This window comes from Ammodytes marinus, assembly GCF_949987685.1.
Source record: "Ammodytes marinus genome assembly, chromosome: 10".
NCBI lineage: Eukaryota > Metazoa > Chordata > Actinopteri > Uranoscopiformes > Ammodytidae > Ammodytes > Ammodytes marinus.
Genome location: NC_137214.1, coordinates 32519909 through 32538445, shown reverse-complemented (window position 1 = coordinate 32538445; position 18537 = coordinate 32519909). Strand labels below are relative to the sequence as shown.

The 18537-nt window shown below is 38.4% G+C and overlaps 1 protein-coding gene across 1 annotated transcript in view; it reads right to left on the bottom strand.

Moving 5' to 3' along the window:
* Positions 1 to 6845, bottom strand: part of nfkb1 (nuclear factor of kappa light polypeptide gene enhancer in B-cells 1) — a 50072-nt gene extending 43227 nt beyond the window's left edge. Inside the window, 3 exon segments of the mRNA XM_080036129.1 lie at positions 4024 to 4105; positions 4604 to 4647; positions 6636 to 6845. Of these exon segments, the coding sequence (XP_079892255.1) occupies positions 4024 to 4105; positions 4604 to 4642 (121 nt within the window). The 5' untranslated portion in view covers positions 4643 to 4647; positions 6636 to 6845.
* Positions 6846 to 18537: the final 11692 nt, after the last annotated feature.

Here is an 18537-nt window from a genome sequence, read left to right as displayed (position 1 = left end):
CAAATCAAATCAGTTTTATCTGTGTAGCCCAATATCACAAATAGACATTTTTCTGTTTGGTTGAAATGTGACAGAGAAATCGCTGCAGTTTCACACACAGGTAAATAAATAAAAACTTGGCTTCATTCACACAATATACAGACAGTCTCTCTGTCTCTTTCTCTATCTGTCTGTCTGTGTCTCTCTCTCCCTCTCTCTCTCTCACACTCTCTCTCTCTTTCAGTCTCTCTCTATCTCTCTCCCCCTCCCTCTCTCTCTCTTTCCCTCCCCCTCTTCCTCTCTCTCTCTCTCTCTCCCCCCTTTCCCTCCCCCCTCTCCCTCTCCCTCTCCCTCTCTCTCTCTCACACACTCTCTCTCTCTCTCCCTCCCTCTCTCTCCCCCTTTCTCTCCCTCCCGCTCCCTCTTTCTCTCCCTCCCCCTCTCGCTTCCCTCCTCTCTCCCCCTCCCTCCCCCCCTCTCTCCCTCCCTCTCTCTTTCTCTCTCTCTCTCTCTCAAACAGGGAAGTGAGAGTGAAATTTCACTCACTCATCTTTCGCTTCATAACGTCATCTGGGGTTTGTTATATTCTCTCGAAATCCGTTTTACAAAAAGAGTCAAAAATAGTTCCTGAAAAGCAGGACACTTTCTTTCTTCAAAATCAGTGAATATCTCCTCATGATCTGCTAACTCTCTCTCTCTCTCTATCCCTCCCCCCCTCTCTCTGTCTCTCTCCCTCTCTCTCTGTCTCTCTCTCTCACCCTCTCTCTCTGTCTCTCTCTCTCTCACCCTCTCTCCCTCCTCCCTCTCTCTCTCTCTGTCTCTCTCCCTCTCTCTCTCACACACTCTCTCACCCTCTCTCCCTCCCCCATCTCTCTCTCTCCCTCCCTCTCTCTCTCTCCCCTCTCTCTCTCTCTCCCATCTCTCTCTCTCACTCCCCCATCCATCTCTCTTTCTCTCTCCCCCCTCTCTACCTCTCTCTCTCTCTTGTCAAAATCAGTGAATATCTCCTCATGATCCGCTAACATTTTTTCTATATAAATACACTTACTACTGATATCATATTCATGGGGAGCGAGTCAATTTAAGCAACTACACTTTAAAAAAAGCCTCAAAAAACTCAAGCCACGACAGCCAAAGGTTGCGTTCCGAATCGCATACTTTCTACTATATAGTATGTAGAAAGAAGATTTAGGATGTCCCGATTCTTGTGGCCAGATTTAGGATGGTTAGAAGTACCCGGATGTCCTACTTCATGCGGCCAAGATTGTTAGTGTTGAAAACTGCATCCTATTTGGGCGATTCTGACCCACAATCCAGTGCGCACGTGAAGTGACGTCACATCGACGAAGCCTCCATATGAAAACAAACGGGGATGCGACGGATATAAAAGCAAGAGGCAAGATCAAGGAGCAATGTTATGATGAAATAAGAGAGTAAAAGTATGTCCCAATAGTATGCCTACTGCATCCTAACTAGATTCTTTTTATCGTCGGATGTAGTATGTAGAATAGAAAGAAGAAAGAAGAGGAGATTCGGAACGCAACCAATATTTGTGAGTGAATTTACAAAAAAAAACTATCCTAAAATCACTCATTGAAAACAGACTTGGCAACTCTGACTGGACCCGACCCTGTGATTAGTAATGAGATGCACCTGAGCTGTGTGTGTGTGGTGTGTGTGTGTGTGTGTGTGTGTGTGTGTGTGTGTGTGTGTGTGTGTGTAGTAACGAGACACACCTGTCTTCAGGTGAGTTCAATCAGTCGTAGGTCATAATACAGGGAGGAAAAATATGTTATCTGTTTGCGTCACCATCAGACATGTGGCACCTTGGAGCTCCTCACGTGAGTTATTCATCTGTTAGTTTAAGTTTGTTTGAACCTTTATGATGTTTTCAAGTGCCTGAGTTTGGACAGTTTCATCTGACTTTGTTCAGAGATGATGACAGTCACCAATGTGGAGGTATTGGTAGGAATGTCTTTTATGAAAATGTGTGTATCTGTGGGGTGTTTTTTTTATGTTTTGAGTGTTCTTTTTATGGACCTTGAGTCTGACAATAAAGATGATGATGATGATGATGATGACGACAATTCAATTGTTTTTTGTTTTTTTTAAATGACCAGCTGACATTTTTCTTTGATATTTTTTCAGAGGCGTTGCTTGAAGCAGTGGATATATCCGTCTCACACATGCGCAGTTCGAGTAACTATACCAACAAAGTCGCCTGCTGTAACCCACCTTAACCAACCCATCCAGCTGGCATCCCCCCCCCATCTGAGGAGGGTAGGTCTGAGCTACTACGTCTTATACAGGCTCTTAAAAAATGTCTTGGGGAACTTGGCTAGAAAAGTGGCTATGAGTGAGCCTACCCATGACAAAGGCATTAAGAAAAACTACATAAAAAATAGCATTCTTTGCACTGATGGTCTCGTTTGCTGTTACATGTCATTTATGATCATCAGAGGAACAATTAGACTGTTTCAGAAATATTTAAAAGTTCCTTGTAGCACCTTTTTTTTTTTTTTTTTTTTTAAATGGCTTTTTATATTGCATTGTTGAGAGGAGCCTGGGACTTAAAGGCCTACTTCACCAGTTTGAATATGAAGGTGTATTGAATTCTGAGATCCTATGTAAATATTACTGTGATGTCTTTTACTGTGACATCACAGTAATATTTACAAAGTACGTTTTTTTTTAACCCTATATTTCTCTTTCTGTGATGTCACGAGAAAGAGAAATATAGGGTTAAAAAAAACACTGCCTTTTCTCAGGCTAGGATGAACCGATTTTAATTTTTTTCGCACATTTATACTACATAGGATCTCAGAATTCAATACACCTTCATATTCAAACCGGTGAAGTAGGCCTTTAAGAGTTTGACACAGGTGGCCTAGCACATTCTCCAGGTATTACCATGTGAATATCTCCTCATGATCCGCTACCTGTCTGTATTGTGTGTGTGTGTGTGTGCACTGAAAACAAAGGGCGGCAGTGGCGAAGTGGGTAGGGAGTTCGCCTCTGGTGTGCAGGGTCGGAGGTTCGATCCCCCGTCTCCCCGCCACATGTCGAAGTGTCCCTGGGCAAGACACTGAACCCCGAATTGCTCCCGATAGTTAGCTTAGTTAGCTTAGCACCCTAGTGCTAAGCCTACCCTGCGTGGTAGCTGCTGCTATCGGTGTATGAATGTGTGTGTGACTGGGTGAATGTGTACAAAAAACAATGTAAAGCGCTTTGAGTCTGTGATAAACGGAGATATAGCGCTATACAAGTCCATTTACCATTAAATCCAGTGTTAATACACAGCCTAGGCTCTGTAAACTGGCATGTTACTAGCTAAGGTGGGCCCCTTTTGTTTACATACCAGTTTACAGAGTCTAGGCTGTGTATTAACAGGATTTTTTTCAGCACACACACAGTACAGACAGGTAGACACACACACACACACACACACACACACACACACACACACACACACACACAGTACAGACAGGTAGCGGATCATGAGGAGATATTCACTGATTTTGACAGAAAAGTGATTTTGACAACAAGCGTTCTCCAGAATCACTGACTACACCTTAATACAGACAGACAGACAGACAGACAGACAGACAGACAGACAGACAGACAGACAGACAGACAGACAGACAGACAGACAGACAGACAGACAGACAACACCTTTAAGGTAAATTCACTTATTCACATAGAAAATGATCAAAATATAGAAAACTAATGATTTATCACTTTCACTGTTTCAAGAGTTATTATTAGATGTTGGGAAATTACATAGTGTGTGTGTGTGTGTGTGTGTGTGTGTGTGTGTGTGTGTGTGTGTTTCAGTGTGTGTGTTTCAGTGTGTGTGTGTGTGTTACTGTGTGTGTGTGTGTGTTACTGTGTGTGTGTTTCAGTGTGTGTGTGTGTGTTACTGTGTGTCTGTTTCAGTGTGTGTGTGTGTGTTACTGTGCGTGTGTGTCTGTTTCAGTGTGTGTGTGTGCTTCAGTGTGTGTGTGCAAAGTGTGTGTTTCTTTAAATAACCAGTATTTCTCTGACCTGTCCGTAGGGAAGTCGTCTGGGACATGGCGGGGAAGTGAGAATATTCCCACGGAGTGTCCAGCATCAACGTGTCAAAGATCTAAAGGGGAAAATGGAGGTGAACGTTTAACAATTATCCATTTATTATTGTTTATAGCCGTAAGCCTGTGGTTGCGTTCCGAATGGCATACTTTCTACTATATAGTATGTAGAAAAAAGATTTAGGATGTCCCGATTCTTGTGGCCAGATTTAGGATGGTTAGAAGTACCCGGATGTCCTACTTCATGCGGCCAAGATTGTTAGTGTTGAAAACAGCATCCTATTTGGGCGATTCTGACCCACAATCCAGTGCGCACGTGAAGTGACGTCACATCGACGAAGCCTCCATATGAAAACAAACGGGGATGCGACGGATATAAAAGCAAGAGGCAAGATCAAGGCGCAATGTTATGATGAAATAAGAGGGTAAAGTATGTCCCAATAGTATGCCTACTGCATCCTAACTAGATTCTTTTTATCGTCGGATGTAGTATGTAGAATAGAAAAAAGAAAGAGGAGGAGATTCGGAACGCAACCATTGTGTAGGTGAGCTTTTACCTGGTTGGAGGGGTGGAGGTAATGGTCGTCAGCCGCCATGGTGTCTGTAAAAAGGTCAAACATCAAAAAACGGTTAATTCATATTTTACTTAAAACTCTATCGAACGTTAATTGTGGCTGAAATGTATTTATTTATTTATTTTTATTTAACTTTTATTTATCCTCCAGAGACCAATTGAGGGGTGACCCTCATTTACAATTGCGTCGAGTTCAAACAAATTCAAATGAAAAACAACAATACATAAACAATATTCAATGCAAATACATCAAATACACAACAACAGGTGAAGAGAGAAACAATTGAAACATTTACACAGTGGTGAAGAGTGCACAGTAAATTTTGAAGTGTTAAAACAACACTAAAAGAGTTAAATTTAACACCATTTCCGAGTGTATTTGGTCCCACTCAGAATTGGAGTTAAATTAACTCTCTTCAAAGTGTTACAATTTTAGAGTTAAATTAACTCAAAATAGAGTTAAAAATACACTGTATAGTGTTATTTAAAGCCTTATAGAGTACTTTCTACACCCCGTCTTTTAACTACCGAAATTGACACCAACACTAGGAGGCATCCAGCTGTTGTTATATTAACTCAGATAGAGTTAATGGAGTTTGACACTGCATATTTAACACTGGGGAATTTATTGTGTGGCAGCAATTAAAATGAGATGGGTGAAAGTACAATATAGTCTAATTAAAACAGTTACAGGTAGAGTTTGGCAGATTTAATATAGCCTAATTAAAACAGTTACAGGTAGAGTTTGGCAGATTTAAGATAGTCTAATTAAAACAGTTACAGGTAGAGTTTGGCAGATTTAAGATAGTCTAATTAAAACAGTTACAGGTAGAGTTTGGCAGATTTAAGATAGTTTGTTTAAATTTAAATATTTAACAAGTAACTGAAATAAATATTTGGGTATTTTTTTTTAAATCTCTATTTATAATGCAAAGAATGGTGTACGTTAACTATAATGTTAGTATGGTAGGCTGTAGGCATAAGGTTTATTTTAGCACAAAAAAATATTTATCATACATTTTTAGTGTATGTTTAAACCCCCAATAACGTTCATAATTGTAGCTAAATATCGAATTGTCCAAATTAAGTAAATTATTGTGTAAATTATGTTTAATAAGATTAATGCATTTAGTTTGACAGGGATGATGTGTATTTTCAAATAAATCTTTTTTTAATTTAATAAATAAAATCGATAAATAATCCGACACTTGTTGCTTCTTGGCAGCGCGCGTCCCCGTATGTGAACGCGCCTGGGCTAGCTCTCTCAACAGCTAACGCAGCAGTTACAGCTGTTTAGGTCTTTAAAACAATGAATTATAATTATAAACGAACACTTCCACAACACCGACAATCCCACAGTTAGTGTCCGACTTTCGGCTTCATTTCACGGGCTTTGTTCAAGGAGAAAAGCCCCTAAATATCCGCGCTAACCTGGAGCTAACAACGTAATGCGGGGAACGTCGCACCAAACTCTGCTTAAAAATCTACCACTTTAACGGTTTTTAGCTTCTTACTATAAAAACCTTTGGACAACAGAACACAATTTAAGTCTAATTAGTTTAATATACATTCAGTATTGTATTCGGGAATATTATAATCCACATTCCATTTCATTTTATATGGTAATTTCCAGATTTATCGATGGTTTGACCGCAGTTTGAACTAACGGACAGCGGAAGGAAATCAAGTCAAAACTCAAATTTCCACTAAAAAATAACGATTAAACCTTGAATCTGTCAACGCCGAATTCACCATCTGTATTCATCAATACAAAATATATATTTCAATCTAATGTAAGGCTTTTTCTGATTGTTTTACTGTTAAGAAAAAGTCAAAATTTCACATTTTACAGAAGGATTTTCGCTTGGAAGTTATAAAGGCTAATAAGGAAGTGAGTAGCACAACAAAGCACACTCGCCTTACTGTAACGGCTCACGTTGAACTGATAGTGCCGTGTGTAAAAATTCATAATATATACATTTAGTTATGTTAAAGTGTTATAAAAGTGTCCTTACCTTGTTTAAAAAGTCTAAAAAACTAAGAGCGAAAGTCCTTCTAACTCCACATGCTGCTTAGTAGGCTCAGTATCCATTTACACACAAACACACGTTTAGTTAATTATTGCGTCATGACGTCAGTAGCTGATAATAATAATAATAATAATAAGATTTTAATCAAATAAAGGTTGATATTATTAAAAATGGCGGATAAACGTCTGAAGTCCGCTCAGGTGAAAATGAAGTGAAGTGTGTCTCTGACTGTCGGTTCATAAAGTTTTTTTGATTTCCTTCTGCTGCTGGAAAATCCCTGTGACGTAACGAGAGGCAGAGAGGGGCTGAATTATTAGGAGAGGTCTCACTCCGAGCAGAATCTAGCTGCAGCCCCGGAGAACAATACTGAGGCTGGGCAGTGTGATGTGATGGAAGTTCTGTTAAAGACCTACTTCACCGGTTTGAATATGAAGGTGTATTGAATTCTGAGATCCTATGTAGTATAAATGTGCGAAAAAAATTGAAATCAGTTCATCCTAGCCTGAGAAAAGGCAGAGTGTTTTTTTAACCCTATATTTCTCTTTCTCGTGACATCACAGAAAGAGAAATATAGGGTTAAAAAAAACTTACTTTGTAAATATTACTGTGATGTCACAGTAAAAGACATCACAGTAATATTTACAAAGTAAGTTTTTTTTAACCCTATATTTCTCTTTCTGTGATGTCACGAGAAAGAGAAATATAGGGTTAAAAAACACTCTTTCTGCCTTTTCTCAGGCTAGGATGAACCGATTTAAAAAATGTTCGCACATTTATACTACAGAGGATCTCAGAGTTCAATACACCTTCATATTCAAACCGGTGAAGTAGGCCTTTAAGGTTGGAGGTCAACTCAGGTGGAAGAATATTTCAGGAGACTTGGATGAATTATGAAGCGATATTTATTACAGACTTGGCCAAGGAGAACCGGACTGCAACTCTCGTGACTTGCACTTCAATTCTGACAAACTCATGCTTAGAGCTGTGTATTAACCTTGTGCTGTGTGTGTGTGTGTGTGTGTGTGTGTCTGTGTGTGTTAACCTTGCGCTATCTCTACCACCTCCCCGGCTCGGGCACCAAGCGTACCAATGTTTTGGTTCAGAGCTGAACACAGTGAACCATAACATTCTGGAGTCTAAGGAGATGAGACTTTATCTATACAGCTGACCTAAGTGTCTCCTAACAGGCTCCAAGGCTGACCTAGAGTCTGTGAGACAGACACACAAGATAGGCATATATGACCTATTAATCTTTCCCATTAATATTACAACTAAAGACCCAAAATTCCCTCACAGGCAGTATCTAGTTATATTCTAACCTCTCCCTATCCCTGTTCCCGTGCCCTAACCACCCAGCTGTGATGCCTGAACATAATCTAATGTTCTATCTATATATATTCTAACCTCTCCCCTTGCCCCTAGCCCCTTGCCCTAACCACCCAGCTGTGATGCCTGAACTTAATCGCCAAAACAATATAATTTTCTCCTGAGGTATTTGTCAAAATAACGTTCGAAATTTATTTTTATTTTCTTCCGCCCAGCCACAGTACTTCTGCCCAGCTTCAGTATTGTTCTCCGGGGATGCAGCTGGATACTAGTTTAGTTTAGTTTAGTTTAGTTTTTTTATTTGTGCAAATAAACAAGATTAAAAATGGCAAGAAGATGCGCATAGACAGACATAAATGCACGGGTGGGACAAAAGAAACCCCGAAGGGCTTATGAAGGATGTCCACCTGACATTAAAATACAATAAGGTAAAGAGATAAAGTAAAATACTACTAATGAATGAAAAAATAATAATATAACATAAAAGTGAACAGGAACACTTAGAAACAAGTGTTAACAAAATGCTTTCACTCCCTCCATGTAGCTCCCACCTGTTTAACACCAACAGATACTAGTGCTCACTTCATAGAAAAAATAACAATACAATACAATATTTTATTTTTCTATTGGTACAGACGGCAGCCTATTTATACTGAAGATTATTACGGCCAGTGGTTAGAAAATAAGTTACAAAAAAAATGTAAATGCTGATGGCGAAGATGCATTTAATCAAAATATATTTTCATTCATTTTCCTTTATTTATTCTCAAAAGATCAATTGAGGAGTGATGACCCTCTTTTACAATGACGTCGAGTCAATTACAGATACACAATATACAATGAGAATACACAACAAGCTTACAAAGAGACAACAACAATTAAAACATTCAGATCAATTGAATAAAACAGAACAATAGCCTAATTAAAACAGTTACAAGTGGAGTGGGGCTGATTCAAAATAATAACTTTAAATTGGTTAACAGTTATGAGTGTATTTATTTTAATTTGATGTTGTAGGCTGTTCCAGGAGTCAGGTGCACTGTGGCTAAAAGCAGTTTTACCAAGGTCAGACCGGGCGTATGGAACATATAACATGAGCATTTCAGTTGAGCGGGTTTGATAAAGCCCATCTGAAATATGCAGCATTGTTGTCAAATAGAGTGGTAGCTTTCCGGTCAGGGCTTTATAATTCAAGTTAATCAACAATTCTAAAAAAATCAACAATTCTAAAAAAATCAGGTAAAGAGCAACGAAATTTGGGCTAACTTAAACACTTGTGTGATATATAAAATGTGCTTATATTAGTATAACACTGACATTCAACCTATGTACAATCAAATAATTTATTTTCATATTCTAAGATTGTACGGAAGCCCAGCCCGTCCGTTAGTGCAAGGCAGCCCCTGATTGGTTCATGTAGTCATGACATCAACATGGATGGACCAATAATCTTGAAATATTTCTGAAACGAGTCGAATTTTTCCTGTGAAGATCATAAATCACATGTTAGAGCAAACGAGACCATCAGTGCAAAGAATGCTATTTTTTTATATAGTTTTGTCATGGATATACGCTCACCCAGGAACAACAGCTGGCGTGGTAAAAACATATCAAAAATACTGAACTGCCCAGTAGATCAGGGCCCTCAACAGACCAGACCTGGCAACCTCGCACCTCTCTGTGAAAACAAAGGTTGCGTTCCGAATCTCCTCCTCTTTCTTTTTTCTATTCTACATACTACATCCGACGATAAAAATAATCTAGTTAGGATGCAGTAGGCATACTATTGGGACATACTTTACTCTCTTATTTCATCATAACATTGCGCCTTGATCTTGCCTCTTGCTTTTATATCCGGCGCATCCCCGTTTGTTTTCATATGGCGGCTTCGTCGATGTGACGTCCCTTCACGTGCGCACTGGATTGTGGGTCAGAATCGCCCCAAATAGGATGCAGTTTTCAACACTAACAATCTTGGCCGGATGAAGTAGGACATCCGGGTACTTCTAACCATCCTAAATCTGGCCACAATAATCAGGACATCCTAAATCTTTTTTCTACATACTATATAGTAGAAAGTATGCGATTCGGAACGCAACCCAAATGTATGATTTTTATTTAATTTTTTAAACTGATTTTTTTTCCTCCCTCTTCCCTAGTGCTGCTTGTAGGGTCTCCCAAGGTAAAGTGGTCTCTGGTAAAGGGGGCCGGACTAAGACTGGTTCACAACAAGGATAGAAAGAGTCTAATGGAGAAGCAACGATGGAGGAAGAGAGACCCAGCCCGCCCGCAAGGAGGAAGATTGGAACGTCACCTCTCTCTGGGAGTCGGAGATTGTCTGTCTGTCTGTCTGTCTGTCTGTCTGTCTGTCTGTCTGTCTGTCTGTCTGTCTGTCTGTCTGTCTGTCTGTCTGTCGGTCTGTCGGTCGGTCGGTCGGTGGGTGGGTTGTGGAACAGTTAGATCTTTTGAGTTTCAAGGTGTGAGAAAGGGAAGGATTTTTATTTTTTTTTATTTAAATAAAACTTCATTGTATTTAATTCTGTTACAAATGCAAGTTCTGCGTTGAAATGTTTAGTTCAAAGTAAAAGTTGATCAATTTGTGTTGAGGTTAATATATGGGGGAGTGGGTGATATTAGTTACACTTTTTTTTATATCGTTGATGTGGTGGGCACCTTGTAAATATTCCACCTGGGTGATCAATAAAGTTGTATTCTCACTTATACTGTGTTTTTTTTTTTGTTTTTTTATAAAGAGCAACTGGTCACTAAAGCCATCAAATAAATAAAAGGGATTTATTTTTTATTTTTTTTTAAATCCAGTGTTAAAGGTGAGGTTAAGGGTTATACTAGTAATTTATTTGTATCATTGGTTGCGTTCCGAATCGCATACTTTCTACTATATAGTATGGTAGAAAAAAGATTTAGGATGTCCCGATTCTTGTGGCCAGATTTAGGATGGTTAGAAGTACCCGGATGTCCTACTTCATGCGGCCAAGATTGTTAGTGTTGAAAAGTGCATCCTATTTGGGCGATTCTGACCCACAATCCAGTGCGCACGTGAAGTGACGTAACATCGACGAAGCCTCCATATGAAAACAAACGGGGATGAGCCGGATATAAAAGCAAGAGCCAAGATCAAGGCGCAATGTTATGATGAAATAAGAGAGAAAAGTATGTCCCAATAGTATGCCCACTGCATCCTAACTAGATTCTTTTTATCGTCGGATGTAGTATGTAGAATAGAAAAAAGAAAGAGTATGCGATTCGGAACGCAACCATTGTATTTCATCACCTACAAAGCCCTCAATAGACCCATGTGGTATGATTTGCCTAAATGTTTGATTTTTTTTATTAAACCATTTGTAATCATATCTAATCCAACTACTCTAATTAAGTCATTTGTATAACTCGGCCTTAAAATAACACCATTTACAATTATTGTGAGCGATTTTTTTTTTTTTTTACTCAAATCTTAAATATTAAGTGTGCAGTTACTCTCTAAGTTATTGCAGATTTCCCGTCTGAAAAGAAAAAACACACTGTCACATAAGTGCAGAGTGAAACATCCTATTAATTATAGAATATCTTTGGTGTCCGCTTTATGCCCTCTGCTGGGGAAACACAGAATCACTACTATAATATTAACTTAATGAAAACACGCTGAAAATGCATTTAAAGACCTGTGCGTAGTACTTTTGAATTTATAAAATGAATAAAGACCAAAATCTGTTCTGTATGAACTTTGGACACTATGTTGTTGTAAAGATAAAATACATGGCGCTCCGGTGGTGTAGTGGATAGAGCGTGTACCATATTGGCTCCAGCCTTTGTTGCAGTGGTCGTGGGTTCAAATCCGACCCGTGGACCTTTACTGCAGGTCATCCCCCTCTCTCTCTCTCTCTCTCTCTCTCTCTCTCTCTCTCTCTCTCTCTCTCTCTCTCTCTCTCTCTCTCTCTCTCTCTCTCTCTCTCTCTCTCTCTCTCTCTCTCTCTCTCTCTCTCTCTCTCAACTTTGTACTGTCTAATAAAGCTTGAAAATGCCCAAAAATGTATCTTAAAGAAAAATATATATATATAAAATACATATTTTTAACTCTGGCTTCATCCAACATCTAGATATTAGTTTTTTAAAGATTTTCACATAATGATTTTGTCTAAATCAGTGAATATCTCCTCACAATCTGCTACCTGTCCATAAATACCAGTTAAATGGTAAATGGACTCCACTTATTTAGCTCTTTTCCCTGGTTTTTCACAGACTCAAAGCGCTTTACATTGTTTTGTACACATTCACACATTCACACACACATTCATACACCGATAGCAGCAGCAGCTACCACGCAGGGTGCAAGCTAACTATCAGGAGACATTTAGGGTTCAGTGTCTCTTTGCCCAGGGACACTTGGACATGTGGCGGGGAGACGGGGGATCGAACCACCGACCCTGTAACCCAGTGGACGACCGAACCGCCCTACACACTTCACCACAGCTGCCCCAGTTGTCTACATACAAGTTTAAACACTGGATTTTTTTTTCAGCTCACACACAGTACAGACAGGTAGTGGATCATGAGGAGATATTCACTGATTTAAAAAAAAAAAGGGATTTTGACAACAAGCGTTCTCCAGAATCACTGACTACACCTTTTAAATTTCTTCAAAAAAGTCTAAATAAATGAGACAGACACGATATATCTTTTAGTTCTTCGATGGTCTTTTAGTTTATTATGATTAAAACACAGAGGAATCCATTATTTAAACATATATAATATATATATGTCCTATATATATATCTAGCTTCTCATTTTACAACATCTGAACGTTACATCTATGAGCATTTTGTAAAACAATTAGTGCAATTTACAGTTAAGACTTTTGAAACATTTGAGATTTCAAAATAAAAGGAAAAAAAAGAAACAGCTTCTTCTGTCTGCAAAAATATACAAAAATCTATTCAATAAAACTTTGGGTAAAAACTTAATAATAATTACAGAAATAAAAGGAAAGGCAGTGTTGGAAACGCCCTACTAACGTCCTCCCTCCTACATACTCAACATGTATATACTACACACTAAAAGCCCTACTAACGTCCTCCCTCCTACATACTCAACATGTATATACTACACACTAAAAGCCCTACTAACGTCCTCCCTCCTACATACTCAACATGTATATACTACATACTAAAAGCCCTACTAACGTCCTCCCTCCTACATACTCAACATGTATATACTACACACTAAAAGCCCTACTAACGTCCTCCCTCCTACATACTCAACATGTATATACTACACACTAAAAGCCCTACTAACATCCTACTCATACTAAAAGCCCTACTAACGTCCTCCCTCCTACATACTCAACATGTATATACAATATACTAAAAGCCCTACTAACGTCCTCCCTCCTACATACTCAACATGTATATACTACACACTAAAAGCCCTACTAACATCCTACTCAAACTAAAAGCCCTACTAACGTCCTCCCTCCTACATACTCAACATGTATATACAATATACTAAAAGCCCTACTAACGTCCTCCCTCCTACATACTCAACATGTATATACTACATACTGTCTACTTAACCATCCATTGTGTATGCGAGGTTCGTCGGACCGTTTACACTGAAGTATAGAGAAGCAATAAAGGAATTTAAAAAAAACTTCTGTGTCGTTTGAAAAGACGCAATGCATTGTGGGACGGTTGAGTAGGAGAAAAAACCCATCGATCCATACACAAAATCTTCCCGGAAGTTAGTACTCATCCGGGCATTTCTCGCCTACACAAACTCACATACACAACCACAACATACTCAAATTGACGTAAAAATTAGTATACAGTAGGACGTTAGTAGGGCTTTTAGTATGAGTAGGACGTTAGTGGGGCTTTTAGTATGAGTAGGACGTTAGTATGAGTAGGACGTTATTAGGGCTTTTAGTATGAGTAGGACGTTAGTGGGGCTTTTAGTATGAGTAGGACGTTAGTATGAGTAGGACGTTAGTAGGGCTTTTAGTATGAGTAGGACGTTAGTAGGGCTTTTAGTATGAGTAGGACGTTAGTATGAGTAGGACGTTAGTAGGGCTTTTAGTATGAGTAGGACGTTAGTAGGGCTTTTAGTATGAGTAGGACGTTAGTATGAGTAGGACGTTAGTAGGGCTTTTAGTATGAGTAGGACGTTAGTAGGGCTTTTAGTAAGAGTAGGACGTTAGTAAGGCTTTTAGTATGAGTAGGACGTTAGTAGGGCTTTTAGTATGAGTAGGACGTTAGTAGGGCTTTCCCAACACGGCCAAAGTGTCTAGATGACAGTTGGAGGCACGTTAAGCTTTAGCACACCGACACAATTTAAACATTTTAAGCAGTGAAGTCGACGAAGCAAATTCAGTGAGGCACGAATAGTCACACACACACACACAGAGACGACACAATAGTTGTTAGGGCCCCTATTAAGAATTTGTTTAAAGACCTACTTCACCGGTTGGAATATGAAGGTGTATTGAACTCGGAGATCCTATTTAGTATAAATGTGCAAAAAAAAATTGAAATCGGATCATCCTAGCCTGAGAAAAGGCAGAAAGAGTGTTTTATGGTCTCACTGTCTAACCCTACAGTTTCCTTACTGTGACATCACAGTAAGGGTTAGGATTAACAGGACAGCTGGGCCAAGGGAAGACTAAGGGAAGACTGAGGGAAGAAAAACCTCATTCATTATATTATAATAGTGATTTTATAATGATAGAACGCTGGTTCCGTATGGGTGAAGTATTCCTTTAAACAACAGACTCCTTGGAGTGTTTGTTTGGTAAGGGACAGTCCACTTCAACTGGCCATTTCACTTGTTTGTCACTGGGACTATTTTTTTGGGCTCTTCACATCATTTCTTAGGTTCCCATGTTAACTTCATGTTCATTTTTTATTTAAAGCTGCAGTGTGTAGAATTTTGGTGTTTTATTTCCTAGCAGATTTTGTAGAAAGTAATTATAATATCCATAAGTACGTTTAATTTAGTGCATAATAGCTGATTTTTTTTTTTTTTTAATTATAATTTTTTCCCTTAGAAAGGGTCTCATATATGTCCATATTTCTGCATATTTTGGACCAAGGCCTAGTGCCGCCATCTTGAAAGTGTCATAGTTGGAATGTCCTCAGGTGCATTGTTTAAAATTTAGAATTGTTCTTGTCCTTGAAGGCCACTGTAGCTTCTGTTATTATTCTAAAGGGGTGGGGTTACCCAGGGAGCGTTGCATTCTAGAACTTTGTAGAACTTTGTAGAACTTTCTTGATGATGTCATGTTACACACTGCACCTTTAAATATCCGTTGCCCAATGTCAAATGAATGGAGACAGGGCTGGCAGTAATGACAACGCGTGCGGTGCGAACACAAAAGCGTGAGGCAGTGTTTCAGTCTAGTTTCAACATGAATGAAGTTTGATTGTTGGGGACAATCCACCTAATCTGGACATTCCTCAGTCACTAAACTTGGTATTTTTTAACTTTTAGGTGAAAATGGCTCCAAATACATTAATAAAAACATATTTTCTAGGCCCTTAGTATCTGATTCTAACTCTTAGGTTGCATTCCGAATCGCATACTCTTTCTTTTTTCTATTCTACATACTACATCCGACGATAAAAATAATCTAGTTAGGATGCAGTAGGCATACTATTGGGACATACTTTTACTCTCTTATTTCATCATAACATTGCGCCTTGATCTTGCCTCTTGCTTTTATATCCGTCGCATCCCCGTTTGTTTTCATATGGAGGCTTCGTCGATGTGACGTCACTTCACGTGCGCAATCGATTGTGGGTCAGAATCGCCCAAATAGGATGGCAGTTTTCAACACTAACAATCTTGGCCGCATGAAGTAGGACATCCGGGTACTTCTAACCATCCTAAATCTGGCCACAAGAATCGGGACATCCTAAATCTTTTTTCTACATACTATATAGTAGAAAGTATGAGATTCGGAACGCAACCTTAATGTTTAGGGCCGGTTTTGCTCAGAAAGTTGGTCAAAACGCAATGAGGCACAACGGAGACAGAAGCAGGAAAGTCACGTTAAAGCACATTATAGTGAAACATTTAAAACTAAAGAAAAGCGGTTTTATGGCATCGACAAATAATACAAATGTTGGTTTGTGGAGAAAATGCGATTTTTCCTTTTTTTCTTTTTTCTTTTGTGGAGATCGTTGAATATTTGATGTCTTTGGGTTTATGTAAAAATATAAATGTGATAAAGTGACATTGTGTGTGTGTGTGTGTGTGTGTGTGTGTCTGTGTGTGTGTGTGTGTGTGTGTGTGTGCGTGTGTACCTTGGTATTTTGGGGAATATCAGTCCTTTTCACTATAGGAGCTGCTGTATGTGTGGCTTTCTGGCTTATTTCTCAGGCTACTTGAATGTTGATTATCTTTTGACATTTTTGGACAAATCATACACAGCATTGATTGTTAAGGAGTCGTTTTAAGTTATATTATCATTCTTAAAAACAGAGAAACAACGGATTACGTCACATTTCATTTTTACTACACTTAGAATATCTAATAAAAGCTGCATCGTTTAGCTTTATTTCAAGGTTTTGCATAAATTAACTGTCTCCTTGAATCTCGATGTAAACAAAAAAAAATTTATTGTGTTTTGTGTTCATTTGATTAATAAGTGAAATTTTAGATACATTTTTTTCACTATAATAGCAGTAAAAATTCACTTTCTGGCTTCTTTCTCAGGCTACTTAGACAATGATTATCTTTATCGCATTTCGATATTTTTGGGGACATTAGCTTCAATATTTATCACTCGTTTTCAAATGAACCACATTAGCTCTTTCAGTCAAAACACTTTTTCTTATGACTGATAAGATTTCTCATTTGAAATTGGAAAATTTGGATAAAATATTTGAATTATGGAGGACTCTGTTGATGTGTTTACATAGCTAAGGTCTTTAACAACAAACAATTTAAATGCTTTTTCTTGCAAATCATGGCATCAAATATTTCATTTGCGATCAAATTTTGACATCAAACATTTTAAAGGTTTATTTTCAGTTAAATTCCGTCAAAAATCAGCTTGGAGAGGAGTACTAAACTTCCCATAAAATGCATTAATAAAAGCTGCATTTTTTTTTAAGATTTCAGTTTGAGGTTTTGCATAAATTAACTGGCTCCTTGAATCTCGATGTAAACTCAGAACTAGTGTATAAACAAATGGACTTCTAGCACCAAGAAGACATGAAAAATAACTCTGTGAATGCTGCAAAAATGACTTAGATATCACAATGTGAATACAGTGACTGAATACTGTACTGTGGCTACATCAGTTTTTAGGACATTGTGCAAAGGCGTTTTATTAATGTTCTTTACACTTGACGGAGCGTTAATTCATATATTTTTCTATTACTTTTTCCATAAATCTTCCCCTTAAAGCTGGGGTGGAGGATTTGGGGAGAAAATGGCAGTTGGGATAGAGATTCGAATCCAAAATACCTCAACCGCTCCACTTGTTCTCTTTGGTCCCTCCCCTATGGTCCCTCCCTGACACGCTCTACACCAACAACGTCGTGCCAAAGTGAATGGACAGTCCCAACAGCCAGTAAGAACAGAGAATCGGAGCCTCGCTCTGATTGGTCAAAGTGTACCGCTCATGTTAACTTTGACCAATCTGAAATCACATACCCCAGCTTTTATTATTTTTTTTTTTTAAACTTTTTTCATAAATCGTCACCTAAACAACTGTAAATTTGCAATGTAAAAGTCATCAATATTTATTATCTTATCTTAATAATAGCGATGCATTAATTAGCTTGCTATGTAGCTAGTTTAGCTACCTAGTGTCTAGTGCCACAGTTTACTAAGTTTAACCCTATAATTGTGTTGTTTTTCTCCAATATTAATTGAATTTTGTTTTATCTAAAAAAAAGAATTGGCGGGGCGCTCCGGTGGGTGGCGTAGTGGATAGAGCGCGTACCATATTGGCTCCGGCCTTCGTTGCAGTGGTCGCGGGTTCAAATCCGACCCGTGGAACTTTACTGCAGGTCATCCCCCCTCTCTCTCTCTCTGTCTCCCCATTTCAACTCTGTACTGTCTAATAAAGCTTGAAAATGCCAAAAAATTATCTTTAAAAAAAAAAAAAAGAATTGGCAAGTTTTTATATTGTATCTAATTTTCTACATAGCTTGAAGTGTGATAGTCTGATTGGCACATTGCGTTCGCACATTTCATTCTGATTATTCTACAAATTAAATTATCTTTTGGCACTTTTTAAAAAGGTGCTACGAGGAACTTTTTAAATATTTCTTAAACAGTCTCATTTTAGCCTTTTAACTTCTGCGAGAGAAAAAAAAACTAAAATGAATTTCACTTAACAATGAACAATACTAGGAAGAAGCTATTTCAGCATTAAGATACACACAAAACTGTTACAGCTTTTTTTTTTTTTAAAAGGAAAAACTGCCGGTCAATATTTTTCGGGAATTTTATTCTCCGATAACAATGCGACCGACAATGAGGCCATAAAAAAAAATCACTTTTTAGCTGCACAATAATTCTCACACAACTAAAATTA